The sequence below is a fragment of the Exophiala bonariae genome, assembly GCF_035927105.1.
Source record: "Exophiala bonariae strain CCFEE 5792 chromosome Unknown scaffold_4, whole genome shotgun sequence".
Taxonomy (NCBI): domain Eukaryota; kingdom Fungi; phylum Ascomycota; class Eurotiomycetes; order Chaetothyriales; family Herpotrichiellaceae; genus Exophiala; species Exophiala bonariae.
In genome coordinates, this window is record NW_027042479.1 from 1,000,697 (window position 1) to 1,014,782 (window position 14,086).

Sequence of the window (14,086 nt, forward strand, 5' to 3'; positions counted from 1 at the left end):
GAGATACTATTCTACAGCCGGCAGACTCTGCAAAAGTCACTCTTTCTTATCCGGCCTGGTATCCGCGTCTGTTTCTGCGATCGCGTGGCAGATGAACTAAGAGGCCGAACTACCAACTTCCTTCTCCGCCTGCATACTTTTCCTTGTCGTCAAACACACCCTCTACAACGAGGAACACTGTCTTACACTAGTCACCATGAGACGATTAGTCCCGTCATTATGTCTGCTGGCGTACATGACCAGTTTGGTCACCGGAAATGAAGTGAAACTGGCGAGTATTTACTGTCCTACAATCATCATCCGGCTAACCAAAGTCGCAGAAACAAGATGATGCCAACCGGCAACGCTGTTCAGGAATGTACAGTAAGAAAGCCTGGGGCGGCTCGATAGACCCCTTTATCCTCGTCAAATTCTTGCCAGATCATACCGAGGGCGACTCCGATCCCATTGCGAGTGTCATCATATTTGAGTGGCAGGATGAAGGGCTGATTGGGAGGCGCCCACCTGGTGACAAAACATATCTCGAAACCATCTGCAACACCGACACTGTCAAGGCTGGCATGTGTACTACCGAAGAGATAGGCTCCTACATATTACAACCAAATGCCACCGACATCTCCAAGAGCCCGATCATAAATGAAGCGATCCATCTCAAGGATCCGAAGGCCCTCAACTACCCCATCCGTCGTACAGGCTATTATTGCGTCTCTTCGTATGCTTTCTCAAACAACGACTATGGCGCAGTGGTCGAATTCAGGAATGCTTATGGCGAGCTTCCTGCGGCCCAGATAGCAAAGTTGCCCTTCTATGGAGGCCTCACAATCGTCTACGCCGTCTTGGGCGCTTTCTGGGCCTTCCTCTACGTGCAGAATCGCTCTGATATCCTTCCGGTTCAGAATTATATTACAGCAACGGTGATATTTTTGATCATCGAGCAGCTTATGACCTGGGGCTTCTACGACTATCAGAATCGACATGGCAACAATGCTTTGAACAAGGCGTTCATGATTATTGTCTCCATTCTCAACGCAGGAAGGAATTCTCTATCGTTCTTCCTCCTTCTGATCGTCTGCATGGGTTATGGTGTGGTCAAACCTTCTTTGGGCAAGACGATGATTTATGTCCGCATACTTGCGATCGCACACTTCATCTTTGGCGTTGTCTACGCCGTAGCATCGATGGCAGTCACCCCGGAATCCGTTGGACCACTTATTCTGTTCGTGATCCTGCCGCTTGCGGGAACACTGACAGCCTTCTATGTTTGGACCCTTTCCTCACTGAACCTAACTATAAAAGATCTGGTAGATCGAAAACAAAAGACCAAAGCACTCATGTATAAGAAATTGTCATGGTGTATTTTGGGCTCAATCCTGGTCATTTTCGCCTTCTTCTTCGTCAACAGCTTCGCATTCGCTGGAAGCAGTGAAGCCAATTTCATTCCAGACCATTGGCAAACACGGTGGTTTGTCCTTGATGGCTGGCTCAATCTGGTATATCTATTTGATATTGCTTTTGTTGCCTATCTGTGGCGTCCGACCGCAAACAACAGGCGTTTCGCTATGAGTGATGAGGTAAGTTCGACCATCTCCTGAAGCACTTCCGGCAATTTGTTAACTTTTATGGAATAGTTGGCCCAGGATGATGATGGTTTTGAGATCCGCAGCATCGCCGATTCTTTATCCGATGATGAGGAGCAGGGTCGCAAAGATGAGCAACGTGCTGTTCCTCCGACGGGTGGGGCGTCCACATCATTGAGTGACACACTCAACACCTCGTCAGTGAAAAGAGCGGACCCGGCCCCTGCCCTACAAAACAGTAGTAGAGCGCCGCCTCCGCGCCCAAGGGAATCACTTGACGGCGAGACTATTTTCGCGGTCGGCGACGACGGAATCGAGTGGAGTGACGGTGAAGAGGAAGGTGACTCGGATAACGAGATGAGCAAACTAAATCGCAAGGACACGAAGAACTTCACCTAAGTCCATCCGGAGTGGGTGCGAAACGATGATCACTGCAGTGGTGTCTGGCTACGATCACATATCTATGCGTTGCTTAGCCCTCAGCGAGAACTAGCAATGATACTTACTTTTGCACCAACCCCCAGGCTCCGAGCTTCCATGGGCTGTTGCCAAGGTCAATTTGTCCAGCGATCAATCTAGGTGGGAGAATTATATCGGACCCGTGGAAGAAGCCGTCATGATTCAACGAGGATTCAAAACCAAGGGTTATTTTCCATACGATTCTACTGTGCGCATTTCTGGCGCTGTGTTATGTATTATTATACTACCTCGGAAATGCTTGTTTACAAGCTTGCCACGGTGACGTTGGCGCCATCATGATTAGAGAGCAACTATTGCTTAGTGGTTGGAACAGGGAAATGTGAACGAACAGCTGACGGGTATCTTGCGATGTCATCCTTGTGAGAATGTTTCCGCTCTTGTGTTGTGATTATAGAAAGTCGCTCTTCATCCCGAAGCCGGCATTCTCGATACATATACATCGTTCCAACTTCGTAGGAAAGCAGATCGTACGAGATCGGGCTGGCCTTCGAGACCAAATCGTACCGTGGCCGTCACTATCATCGGCATGATCGTTCTCAACCACCAAGCTTCTTCGCACGATCAGCTGCGATGTCGCACATTGCCTAAGAGAGCCATGAGGCATCAATGGTCAGAGCGCGCTTCCCCAACGGGTGGGGAGAGAGGGATAGGCCTTCAATCGCCTCAACGTGGAGGCCAAGACCTTGTGCCCCAACATGGATTCAAGCTTACTTTGATAGCATCGACTTTCTCCTGTGCCAGATCGCCCCGGCCTATCCGTCGCTGCATGTCCTCCATGATAACGGGCCGACTTCGTCCGTTCACGAAGACTCTTGATATTCCCGAGACCGATTAGTCTTAGCACGGCTCGTGGTGTACAGCGCAGAGGAACAATAGTAGGATGCAAAAGCCCGTGCCGACAACAAGGAGATGAACAGAAAGAAGGTGAAAGCACCATGACTACAGGGCCACAAGAAACAGGAACCTACACGTATCTCAAACCCGGGAATTTCTCCTCATACGCACGATTCAAGCTCGCAAGCCTCTCCGCCGCCGCGACATCGGCACCGGCACCGTCAGCACCCTGGTTGAGCTGTGCCTGCTCTCTGCGGCTCTGCTCGCTGTCGACCTTCTTGTCGCCAAGGCGCGGGTGGGCGACGAGGATGGAGTCCAGCCAGCGGGTGTCGCTCTCGAGGCGCGACTCGTACAGTCCGGTCAATTGCTCGCCGACCGCGGCGATGAGGGCGTCGTACGAGTCGAACGAGCGCTCGTGCAGCACGCTCACAGACAACGTGTGAAGCTGCGCGCACGGCTCGAATAATGTGTCGAGGATCTGGGCTCGGCCCTCGGTCGAGAGTGACGGCACGTCTGATATTGCTGGGAGGGTCGTCATTGCTCTTTTTGTCTCCCTTGGTTATCCTGTTTTTGTTTCGGTTTCGGTTTCTGTTGCTTCTCAGATCTGCTTCTGGGGATTGTTTTATGTAAAAGACTTCCGCTGGAGAGATGAAGTCTGTTGGGCTGGACCGTATAATTGAAAGGGTTTTGAGACGGAGTACTCTTATCAGTTGTGAGTTGATCCCCTACATCATCGCCTGGGGTGGGGGAACTGGTTCCTCTGGGATGAACAACGGTCACGTGGGAGCCATGCCATCAGGTTAATCATGCTTCGAGTTCCTGACGCCGGAAGATTCTAGCAATCTGTAAGTTGCACAAGGTTAAAAGTTATAAAAGTAAAGGAGTATTAGTTTGTAATCGCGCGAAGTCTAGACTGATGGGAGAATAGAGACCCACGCTTCATGGTGGCCGCTGAGCTGCGAGGATGCTGCACAGAAGGTTTTGTCATGGACTGGGGTAACATTATGTTTCGATCGATAGTCGGTTAGCCATCTGGCTGAACGCTATTGACCTGCTTACAGAGTAGTCAGCAAGTACCGATACGAGCATTCATATACTCGTATGTACTCCGTGCTCTAGAATCTACGGATAGATTGCGTATGATCAAGACCCATGGAGGCTTTTTCTCGGCTAGATACCGTCACCTGGTAAAAGCCGGTGCGTCAATAGTTTGTTAGTAGCTGGCCATAGAGTCTCCATATGAACCAAATCGATCTTCTAGTACACGTGAATGGAGCAATCCAGTGGGTATAGATCCTGTGCAGAATCTACTCCGGACGCCACGTTGGACGTTAGACACATCCACGAGGTTGACCATTGCTCGGACCATTTGAGCGGAGATGAAGGACACAATAATTGGCATTATCTCAGTCTTAGGTCCAGTTGAAACGTGAGAGACGTCTCTGTGAGATGGACAAGCATAAGGGATCTGAGGAAAATTCCCCGGACGTGATGATCAATGACAGCTGACTGACATGAATCCTAGCGCTCCTTTCCAGTCCACCAGGTCCACAGTATCAGCTCACCCTTCTTCACTGTCGGTGCAAGTCAATTCACCTACTTACTGTTCGATCGGGCTGTCTCCGGGCTCTGAGAGATCGGCCAAGATTGAGTCACCGACCGGACTACCCGCAGAAGATACTCCGTAAGTGGTGTCCAGCCAAGTTGAGATGCTCTTAGGGTTTGGACAATGAGTTTTTCTGAATCTGTGAATTGCCCAGCACCACCAAAGAAAAGCCCAAAAGGTCAAATGGAGATGCAAACAGGGTCACCCCAGCAAACATAGTCCAGGATCAAGCGGTAGACACGGGAAATTGGCCACTGATGGTCGAATGAGGCTCGGAGCGACAGGCGCCATCGGGGTCAAACAAGGTCCCCACCGACACCAAAGTGGACCAGATCGGCCTCAACTGGGAGCACCACACCCTTGTCTAGACTCGCTTGTACTGTAATTGCCCCCTGAAGGTGCAGACTACGAGAGTAGTGTTCCGCGCTGTGCTCCGTCTGGTACATTCAGATGTGGATTCCCCTCAAAGGTGCATGCCCAAGGTGTGCTTGCACTTGGGCCAGCACTAGGCACGTCCCCAGTGCTCGTACCTGCATGCTCCTGTCAACGTACTCGGCCTTTGTATCTATGTCGATAATTGCTGCTGATTCCTTTCCACGCTGCGTGCATCCCAGATGACGGTGAGAGATGTCCTTGAATGGGCTTGATGGCGCTGCGGTTGCCGAAGCGCACCAGACTGCGCTGGCAGAACCTGGAGGATGGTAGGTTGGCTCAAGAATCGTGGGGTTGGGCGAGAATATCCAGAGTAACCAGTGTCCAGGTTCCTCCTCAAATATGCGAATCGCGACACGGTGGAAGTGTTGAAGAAGGGGACAGGAGGAGTACAGGAGGTTCGAGGGGTGATACAGCAGTATGAGGAAAAGTCACCTTTGTACGGCCTGGTTCAGTATCGGCGCAAAAAGGTGGTGCTCAAATATGTGCCTGGTGGAACTTCACGTCTCTTGCAAGGTACGTCGGGATTGGATTGCCAGCGACTTCTGCCCCGACTTGAACTTCACGACTGACGCCGTCCTTTGAACCAGTGCGGCTTACCGTCCAATTTCAATCTGTCCTGGAAGCCTTTACACCCCACGACACTGTTTTCTCCTTTACGATTGCCTCTGAATTGACCGAATCGGCATTGGGCCTGTGCACCATGCTGTTGCCCTCGGCCGCGTCATTGACCTCGTCCAGCTCTTCACTACGTCGGCGCCGACTGGACGGAATCACAGAGGACGTGGAGGAAACAAACTCATCCACAGCAGCACCTGAAGCGAGCTCGAAAGTCCCAGGCACTGCAGGTTCCCAATCGGAATCCACAACCACCCCAACCTTTGCAACCCTGAGGCACGAACCACCTGCGGCCGCACCTGCAACTGCACCTCCGCCTCCTCGTGAAGAACCAACCCCAGTCTATGGAAGGCACGAACTCGATGAACTGCCTGCAAGTGCCGTTCTTGCAAAGGCGCTCCTCGCCAAACGCAAGGAAGAGGCAGCTGCCGAGGCAGCGGCGGCAACCCAGAGCGACTCTCTCAACTTCAAATTGAACGATGAGACCCCAGGTCATCTCCTACCACCACCACCACGCATAGAGAGCCTTGCAATACCAGTACGTGGCCCGTCCCTTTCTCTACTTCCTCCAACAACAAAACCAGACAAGGCACTCCCCATAACACCTGATTCGACTCCACCAACAACGAGCGAAGGGCCCCCCCAACCTTTGGACTACGAGGCCACAAATACCCTTCTCCTGGAATCATCCGCTATCGGCTCTTCAGAACCTCTATCTACTCACCCTCCCCACGCTCGCCACCTCTCTGCAGCTGAGTCTGACAGTATCAGCCAGTGGAGCAGCAATGTGGCATCATATGCAACAGTGAAACCACCCAAGAAAAAGAAATTTGGTCCACGTCCTCATGTTGAGTCCGGACACCGCCCAAAAACATCAGGTACATCAGAGACCAGTCTAAATGTTCGACCGGTCGCCAATTTGCCAAACTCAATCCGTGTCAGCAATCGCTCCGTGGCAAGTTTGTCTCTTCGACCAGGTTCACAGCAATCCACCCGAAGCGTCCCTGGCCGCTTTCCGCATTCCACCCATCCCATCAACATTGCTCCTCCTCTGCCATCCCCTTCACTCCTCGCACCACTCTACAAACAGACCGAGAGTCGACACACAAAATCAAGAGCGGGCTCCGTCAACACAGAAGGCAATACAGCCACCCCAGAGAAACTGCGATTGATGAAAGCACTGCAACTGAGGAAACGGAATATGCTCCTGGCGCAGAGATCCTCTGCAGTGGCGTACTCCCCTACTTCCACCACACATGCGGCCAATGATTCAGAATCCACCACAGCAACCCATACTTCCAACGCTAGTTTATCTTCGGCTGTCAGCAATGACCAGCTTTCCAACATTGACGAGGATCCTAAATTGATACAATCGTCAAACACGACTTCGCCAACCTTCATGACACATGTTTCAGAAGAGCCATCAACCAAAGCATCCTCGTTTACCGAGCCCGATGACCTCTCCAGAAAGCGCCGTTCATTGTCCTCCGCGACAAGCTCCTCGATTACCCCAAGAGCTGTCGTGCAGGATACTGTGAAGTTGTCAGAAGTGGTCGGAGAGGGTGATGGCCGTGGCAGGCCTCTGAGCAGGCCAAATAAGCCGCTGGAGCTTGGGCCTCCTTTGGAAGACGTAGCTGCCGTGCAGCATCGACCCGTGGATAAGCATGAATCAGAAAGCGAGGCAGAAGCCAAAGTTGTGCCGTCAACAAAGGAGGCTTCCGTGTGCAATCTTGAATCGAAGCCAGCCACTCGCACTGAGACCTCTCCAAGACCTGCTCCTACATCGATCTCTCCCAATAAAATACGCCGAGGGGTTCCACCGCAACCTTTAAAGATCACACCCAACATTGACAGTTCTGCATCGGATATGTCAGATAATGATTCTTTCATGGATGAACTACAAAATGCCACTGTTCATGAAGCCATGCCAGTATCCGTTGCACGCTCCCCAGTTACCCCAATAATGTCGAAAGGAAGTTCCGACCGATTAAGAGAGATTGTGACCAAGACTGCCAATTCCAGCTATCAAGCAAGAAGGAGCGCGTCAACAACGCCAGACAGGGCCAGGTCTAACAGCATACGTAGTGTCTCGACGGCATTACCTCAATGGCCACCAGTTCAGTCGGAGGCAGTCCCTCTTCCTTTGACGAAAAAACCGACTTTGGGGACCGGTATCTCGAAGCGAATCAAGGCTCTAGAGGTCTTGACGGCAAAGGAGGCCGCCGCTCAGCCGGCTAATCCTGTGCGCGAAACGAATCAACCGCGCTCTGCCTTTTCCACCTTTATGAAACGTTCATCGTTCTTGTCAAACCACCCGGGACCCAATACCTCGATTGAAAACTCTCCTCCCAAGAAGCTGCCTGAACCCTCCATCTATGATTCAGGGTTCGCTGCGTCAACCAAAGATCTCAGACAACCTCTGGTCGAGGCCAATGGTTCGTTGACCAAGGGTGAAAGCATCTCGGTGACTGCCAGGATTGTTCGCGACCCGAACAACAAACATCCTCCAATGTCACCGAGTTCTAGCTATGCAACACCTTTGCAGCTATTCCGAAGTCCTTTGATTGTCGAACACGAAAGACATGATGATGGCGCAGGTCAGGAGCAGACATTTGCTTCCATCCAAGCAATGGCTAAGAGCCCGACAAAGTCCGACAAGGGCCGGTTCTCATTCTCGTCTCACCGTTCGGCATCTCAAGTGAACCTGCCACGCTCCGAGTCCAGTAAAACCAAGGGTTCTCACAGCAACAACTACAAAAAACATAGCACCCGATCGGTGAGCGATGCTGGGTCGTTTACAGAGGAGAAGAAATCCTCGAGGACGAGCCGGTTGATGAAAAGAGTTTCTAATTTGACATCCTCTCGGAAGCAAAGCCAGTCTCAGGTCAAGGACCAACCTCATCCGGATACGATTCAGGAACTGAAGGAGTCTACCCGACAGAGCTCTATCGCGGAGTCTCTCTTACACGTTGTAGATATCGGAGATGTCAACGTACAATTTCCTGATTCACTTTTGTGGAAGCGACGATTTATGCGAGTGGATGATCAAGGATATCTGATATTCTCGCCACCAATGACAGATGCTCACATGAAGAGCATCAGCCGGAAATACCATTTGAGTGATTTCAAAAAGCCGACACTACCGGATCTGGAAAGAGAAGAGATGGCATGGAGCATTTTACTTGATCTGAAGGATGGAAGGTGCATACAATGCGCTTGTGAGAGCCGACATGGTCGACAGCAGGTTTTACAAAGTAAGTCGCATGCGACAGAGAGTTTGAATTGGCAACTGACTTATAATAGTGCTTGTTGATGCATACAACGCCTATCTCCAGCTGTATGGTAGCTGAACATGTGACTAATACCACCTCCCGGCGATGACCTTGATGACTGAGCCCAGTACTTCGAACACCTGTGATTTTATGAATGACGAGCATACAGAGCGCAAGAAATCTTTCTTTCAAATGGTCATTGGGCAGATATAAGTCTGCGAACATGTTGGGTTTATACTTCCCAGCGAGCCAAATTGTTGGTGGCTCTGTGCTATAGGTGATGGAACTTACACTTGCCCCTATGTACTCATACTTCATTACTTAATGACAAGTCTGTAAACTGGTTTTCGTCAACGTCATGGTGTTTGACACCCATATCCCGTCGTGATCCTGCGCCGGATGAGGGCATTTCTCAGATCCTGAAAGTCGAATAAGCTATCGATTAAGGTCCGGGCAATCATTCTTAGGGTGGGATTTGGCCTCAAGACTACGTGTGTTTTGCTTTCCAGAAATATATTTTAGGAATGTGCGGAGTGGGTGCTTTCTAAGTTTACTAAACAAACACTGCCCTTGGATCATCGCCGTGCGGAACATGGCGAAATGTTGACTATTCGGCCTTGACAAGGCTGAAACAACCCTGGGGACAGCTGGCCTTTACGCGGACCCCCTGCGGACTTGGAGTTGAAGTGGGCTGTGACTGAGGACCTCTGTTCTGAGGGCCCCTGCTTAAAAATCCACCAGGGCCACCACCAGAGCAGCGTACCCAAATAGAGGCCCGCCCAAATACCGCCACTTTATAAAGATTCTTGAAACTCTACCTTCATTTTGCTTTCTGTCCACTTGATCTTCAAGAGTATATATTACTCTTGTTCTTTCCTCCATTTTCTTGCTGATATCTCTGACACTCAATTACTTGAGATTTCAACCCCCCCAGAACACCCACTCCCCGCGCCACCATGGTGCAATTCAAGTCTTTCGTTTCCCTCGCCGCCCTGGCTCTGCCCCTCGTCTCTGTTGCCTCCGACGTCCTGAACCTCATTCCTTCCAATTTCGACACCGTGGTCTTCGAGTCCGGAAAGCCAGCACTCGTCGAGTTCTTCGCCCCGTGGTGTGGCCACTGCAAGAACCTCGCTCCCGTGTATGAAGAACTCGCCACCGCATTTGCCGCCGCCGGCAACAAAGTCTCCATCGCCAACGTCGATGCCGACAAGCACAAAGAGCTTGGAAAGAGATTTGGTGTGCAGGGATTTCCCACGTTAAAATGGTTTGATGGCACACCCGGGGCCGAGCCGCAGGAATACAATGGCGGCCGTGATCTCGAGAGTTTGACCAAGTTCATCACCGAGAAGTCTGGTGTCAAGACCAAGAGTCCGAAGAAGGCTGTGAGCCATGTTGAGATGCTCACGGATACTACCTTCAAACAAGAAATCGGAGGGGACAAGGATGTTCTTGTTGCTTTCACCGCTCCATGGTGTGGCCGTAAGTTGCCATTCTCCTCCAACAATCGAAGAGCCAAGTCGCCAACTAACTGATTCTTCAGACTGCAAGACTCTCGCTCCCGTGTGGGAGAAAGTCGCTGCCGATTTCGCCTCCGAACCCGGCGTGCTCATCGCCAAGATTGACGCAGAAGCCGAGAACTCCAAGGCCACGGCGCAGGCACAGGGCGTCACCGGCTACCCTACGATCAAGTTCTTCCCCAAGGGCTCCACCGAACCCGAGGCATACGGCGGTGGCCGAAGTGAAGATGCGCTGGTGGATTTCGTCAACTCAAAGGCTGGCACTTTCCGCGTGGCGGGTGGTGGACTCAGCACAGCAGCTGGCACGGTTGAAGCAATTGATGTTATCCTGGCCAAATACGTCACTGCCAATGGTCTCAAGGACATTGAGAAGGCTGCAGCTGAGGTCAAGAAGGTTGCGGGCGACTTGAAGGACAAATCGGCAGAATACTATCTCCGTGCGCTCTCCAAGATCACCGGTAATCCGGAATACGCCATGAAGGAACAAACACGACTGGCTGGACTGTTGAAGAAGGGCGGTCTTGCACCAGAGAAGATCGACGACTTGCAGAAGCGGAGCAACATCCTCGCCAAGTTCTTGGTCAAGGATGAGGCCAAGAGTGAGTTGTAGAGGAAAATTGGCTCGCTGGGTTGGACAAAATGCCCCCAAAAGGGCAGAGGCGTACGAATGTTTTGAGGACATAGATTATTGTCCCATCTCAGAGGTCATGTACATCGGCGTTAATGCAGTGGCGTTCTCAATCCTAGCAGAATAAGGACTATTTGTGATTTTTGTATTTCTGATTCAAATTCCGAATCCAAATTTAACCATGGTTAAAATCATCTTCCAGTGTTCCAACAACAAACACGCAGTAAGCCCCGGACTCCCAGGATGACAAAATCTGGCAAGAGGCTATCGTGAGACATGAAAAGAGCCAACCTTTCTCCACGCAATCCAATCCATAACAGCTCGAGAATCAACGTGAACCTGCAGTCGATCCCGCCGAGTTCTTCTCTATGGTCAAGGCGTCCTTCATGAGCATTTCCTGCTCGAGGCGATCGCAGCGCTCGGCCATATCGTCCACTATAGTATCCACAGAACATCAGTTATTAGACGCCAATCCATCTTTATCAAGCCCATTCGACCTCTTCACATGGTGACAGCACAGAAGGGAATATTGCAAACAGAAGACAGTATCTCCATTTCGGTGGATCCAACTCACACTTGGTCAGGATTTCGTCACTAATCCCCTTGAACTTCTTTTCCAGGTCGCCCAGGAAGTCGTCGATCGCCTCGGCGAGTTTCGTGGCGGCTTCATTGGGCCCAGAGCCTGTGGTTGCGTCGGCGTTGGGTCGGCTGCTGTTTGGCCCGCGGATGGTGGACGCGGTGTTGGTCGTTGTGAGAGGGGGATTGGGGGTCGCCTGTTCCGCAGAGGAGTGGTTTGTTAGAATTCAACGAGTTCCAAAGGCGTCGGAGGATTGTCCTGGGATATGCTGAATAGTAGTGGGACTTACCATGGTGGATGGAGCAGGCTGTGGTTGGGAGGATGAGATTAGGATGGAGGACGAGGTCTGCCGCTCCTGCAGCCTTGGACTGGGAAGTGTGGAACAGATATCTCAGCCGCACCAGGGGGACACTATGCCTTTTCTCATTCTGGGAAGTGAACCATAGGCCTTACAACTCCTTGACAAGTCGGACTCCTCTTGAAGTCAACCATGGTGGAGGTGAGAGGCACTGCGGGATCGCGTCTAATACGGTGTAGCTTAGAGACGACAAGCGACAAGCGCCGCGCTCCAACTTCACGTTCCATCGTTGAATTTGATGCACTGGATGCTCTTGACAGAGTCTATCAGATCCATCTGTCCGCCCAATCTATAGTTTTCCTGATGTTTTTGTATGATCGCTTTGAAGCTCTCCAATTGTTACAGGTGGACCAAACCCACCATCTTTACTGACTGCCACAAGCGATAGGCGCGGCCGATCTCCAACTTTTGTGATCGCTTCTCCGCTCGCCCAAAAATTTCATCCAAGATTCCCGAATTGAAGGTTCCGCCATACCGTCTCAGGCAGTGAACATATTTCACTCTTCTCACTGGACTTTTTCTTGAAAACTTCCACGACACCTTGATATCTACGCTTTCAAAAACACACACACAAACATCAACATGGTGAAGAAGAGTAAGCTGCTCGCTGCTCTAGACGCCCACCAGGGTCGAGATTATGCAGCGGAGAAGAGGAAAACTCAGGTGAAAGCTGCTGAGAAGAGGAAGCGGCAGAAACTTGACAAGGGGGCGCAAGTTGGAGATGAAGCCATAAAGTCCGCCACTAAACCCAGTGCTCCCGTCGAGAACGGCAAGAAGCCTGCCGAAGACGAGGAATTCGCGGATCTCTCAGACGACGGCTCCGAAGACAACAGCGATGACCACGAAGAGGATCCCGAGGCTACCAGCACGATCCCTCAACCTGACCAACCCATAGACGCATCGGCCTCCGAGGCCGAGAACGACTCCGATGTCGCCCTGTCGGACCTCGACAACGAGGACCTAGAAGACACCATCCCCCACCAACGCCTCACAATCAACAACGGACCCGCCCTGATTGCCTCAAGAAAGCGTATCGCCCTCCTCGCTAAGCACCGCAGAGACGGCACAAAGACCGACTCAACTCCTTTCCACATCCACAACTCCCTGATCTCCACCCTCCCATCCGCAAATTTCGCCATCCCAGACCCCAACGATGACCTCACACGCGAGCTGGAATTCTACCGCATCGCGCGCGACGCTGCTGTGACGGGTCGCGGTCTGTTGAAGAAGGAAAAGGTCCCGTTCACGCGGCCGACGGATTACTTCGCCGAGATGGTCAAGACCGATGAACATATGGGCAGGATCAAGAAGAAGCTGTACGACGATGCGGCGGGCAAGAAGGCATCGCAGGAAGCTCGCAAGTTGCGGGATGCGAAGAAATTCGGCAAGGCCGTGCAGGTCGCCAAGGAGCAGGAGCGCGCCAAGGAGAAGAGGAACACTCTGGACAAGATCAAGGAGTTGAAGAGAAGTATGTTCCCACACCCCATTTTCTTCTATGTATCATCTTTCTTATCAAAGACTAACCTCACGTCTCTTTTCCCCCACTTCTAGAACGCAAGGGCCAAGACAACGGTCAAGTGAACGAGGCCGACAACCGCGGCGACAGTGATATCTTCCAAAGCATCGCCGTCGAAGCCGGGCCGGACAAGGACCGTTCAGGCCGAGAACGTGGAAGCGGTGATCGCTCCGCAGGCGGTGCCCAGAAGCGGCAGAAGCGGGACCAGAAATTCGGGTTTGGTGGTAAGAAGCGGTTTTCTAAGAGTGGTGATGCTGTCAGTAGTGGTGACATGAGAGGGTTCTCAGCGTCGAAAATGAAGGGAAAGTCAAAGCCGATGAGGTTGGGCAAGAGTCGGCGCGCGGGAGGTGCGACTCGGTGAGCCTGTGGGTGAGAAAGCTGTTCGTCCAGCTTGGAGTCTCTATATGGATTAAGATGGACGAAAACAGTGCCAAATGGGAAAAGAACTTTATGATTAACTGGATTTTGTTTTGCTCATCGTTTCCCTCTGGTCCGCTATGTCTCTCACTCTCCTTCCATTGGTGTTTCTCAACAAGAAGATATTATATACTACGAGCGGACGAGAGGGAAAACAAGGTCAAAAAAGGGGTATCACAATCACAACCAACAACGCACGCGCAATGCAATCAGCCCATTATCTAAACATGTCCAGTGAAGGGTCTCAAAGTCAC

The 14,086-nt window shown here is 51.5% G+C and overlaps 6 protein-coding genes across 6 annotated transcripts; 4 read left to right on the forward strand and 2 right to left on the reverse strand.

Annotated features, from left to right (window-relative positions):
- Positions 1 to 196: 196 nt before the first annotated feature.
- LTR84_009933 (uncharacterized protein) lies at positions 197 to 1,976 on the forward strand (the record flags this gene model as incomplete). The annotated part of the gene is made up of 3 exons (XM_064853471.1): positions 197 to 262; positions 321 to 1,571; positions 1,629 to 1,976. 3 exons carry the CDS (start codon positions 197 to 199, stop codon positions 1,974 to 1,976), a joined length of 1,665 nt encoding a protein of 554 aa, XP_064709870.1.
- Positions 1,977 to 3,021: 1,045 nt separating this feature from the next.
- On the reverse strand, positions 3,022 to 3,429 carry LTR84_009934 (uncharacterized protein; the record flags this gene model as incomplete). The annotated part of the gene is made up of 1 exon (XM_064853472.1): positions 3,022 to 3,429. The coding sequence occupies one exon, from the start codon at positions 3,427 to 3,429 to the stop codon at positions 3,022 to 3,024; it is 408 nt and encodes a 135-aa protein (XP_064709871.1).
- A 1,695-nt stretch (positions 3,430 to 5,124) lies between these two features.
- LTR84_009935 (uncharacterized protein) lies at positions 5,125 to 8,897 on the forward strand (the record flags this gene model as incomplete). The annotated part of the gene is made up of 4 exons (XM_064853473.1): positions 5,125 to 5,198; positions 5,258 to 5,445; positions 5,520 to 8,801; positions 8,851 to 8,897. The coding sequence occupies 4 exons, from the start codon at positions 5,125 to 5,127 to the stop codon at positions 8,895 to 8,897; spliced, it is 3,591 nt and encodes a 1,196-aa protein (XP_064709872.1).
- Positions 8,898 to 9,775: 878 nt separating this feature from the next.
- LTR84_009936 (uncharacterized protein) lies at positions 9,776 to 10,946 on the forward strand (the record flags this gene model as incomplete). The annotated part of the gene is made up of 2 exons (XM_064853474.1): positions 9,776 to 10,298; positions 10,360 to 10,946. 2 exons carry the CDS (start codon positions 9,776 to 9,778, stop codon positions 10,944 to 10,946), a joined length of 1,110 nt encoding a protein of 369 aa, XP_064709873.1.
- A 346-nt stretch (positions 10,947 to 11,292) lies between these two features.
- LTR84_009937 (uncharacterized protein) lies at positions 11,293 to 11,833 on the reverse strand (the record flags this gene model as incomplete). The annotated part of the gene is made up of 3 exons (XM_064853475.1): positions 11,293 to 11,399; positions 11,539 to 11,737; positions 11,831 to 11,833. The coding sequence occupies 3 exons, from the start codon at positions 11,831 to 11,833 to the stop codon at positions 11,293 to 11,295; spliced, it is 309 nt and encodes a 102-aa protein (XP_064709874.1).
- Positions 11,834 to 12,481: 648 nt separating this feature from the next.
- Positions 12,482 to 13,776, forward strand: LTR84_009938 (uncharacterized protein; the record flags this gene model as incomplete). The annotated part of the gene is made up of 2 exons (XM_064853476.1): positions 12,482 to 13,367; positions 13,451 to 13,776. The coding sequence occupies 2 exons, from the start codon at positions 12,482 to 12,484 to the stop codon at positions 13,774 to 13,776; spliced, it is 1,212 nt and encodes a 403-aa protein (XP_064709875.1).
- Between the last annotated feature and the right edge of the window lie 310 nt (positions 13,777 to 14,086).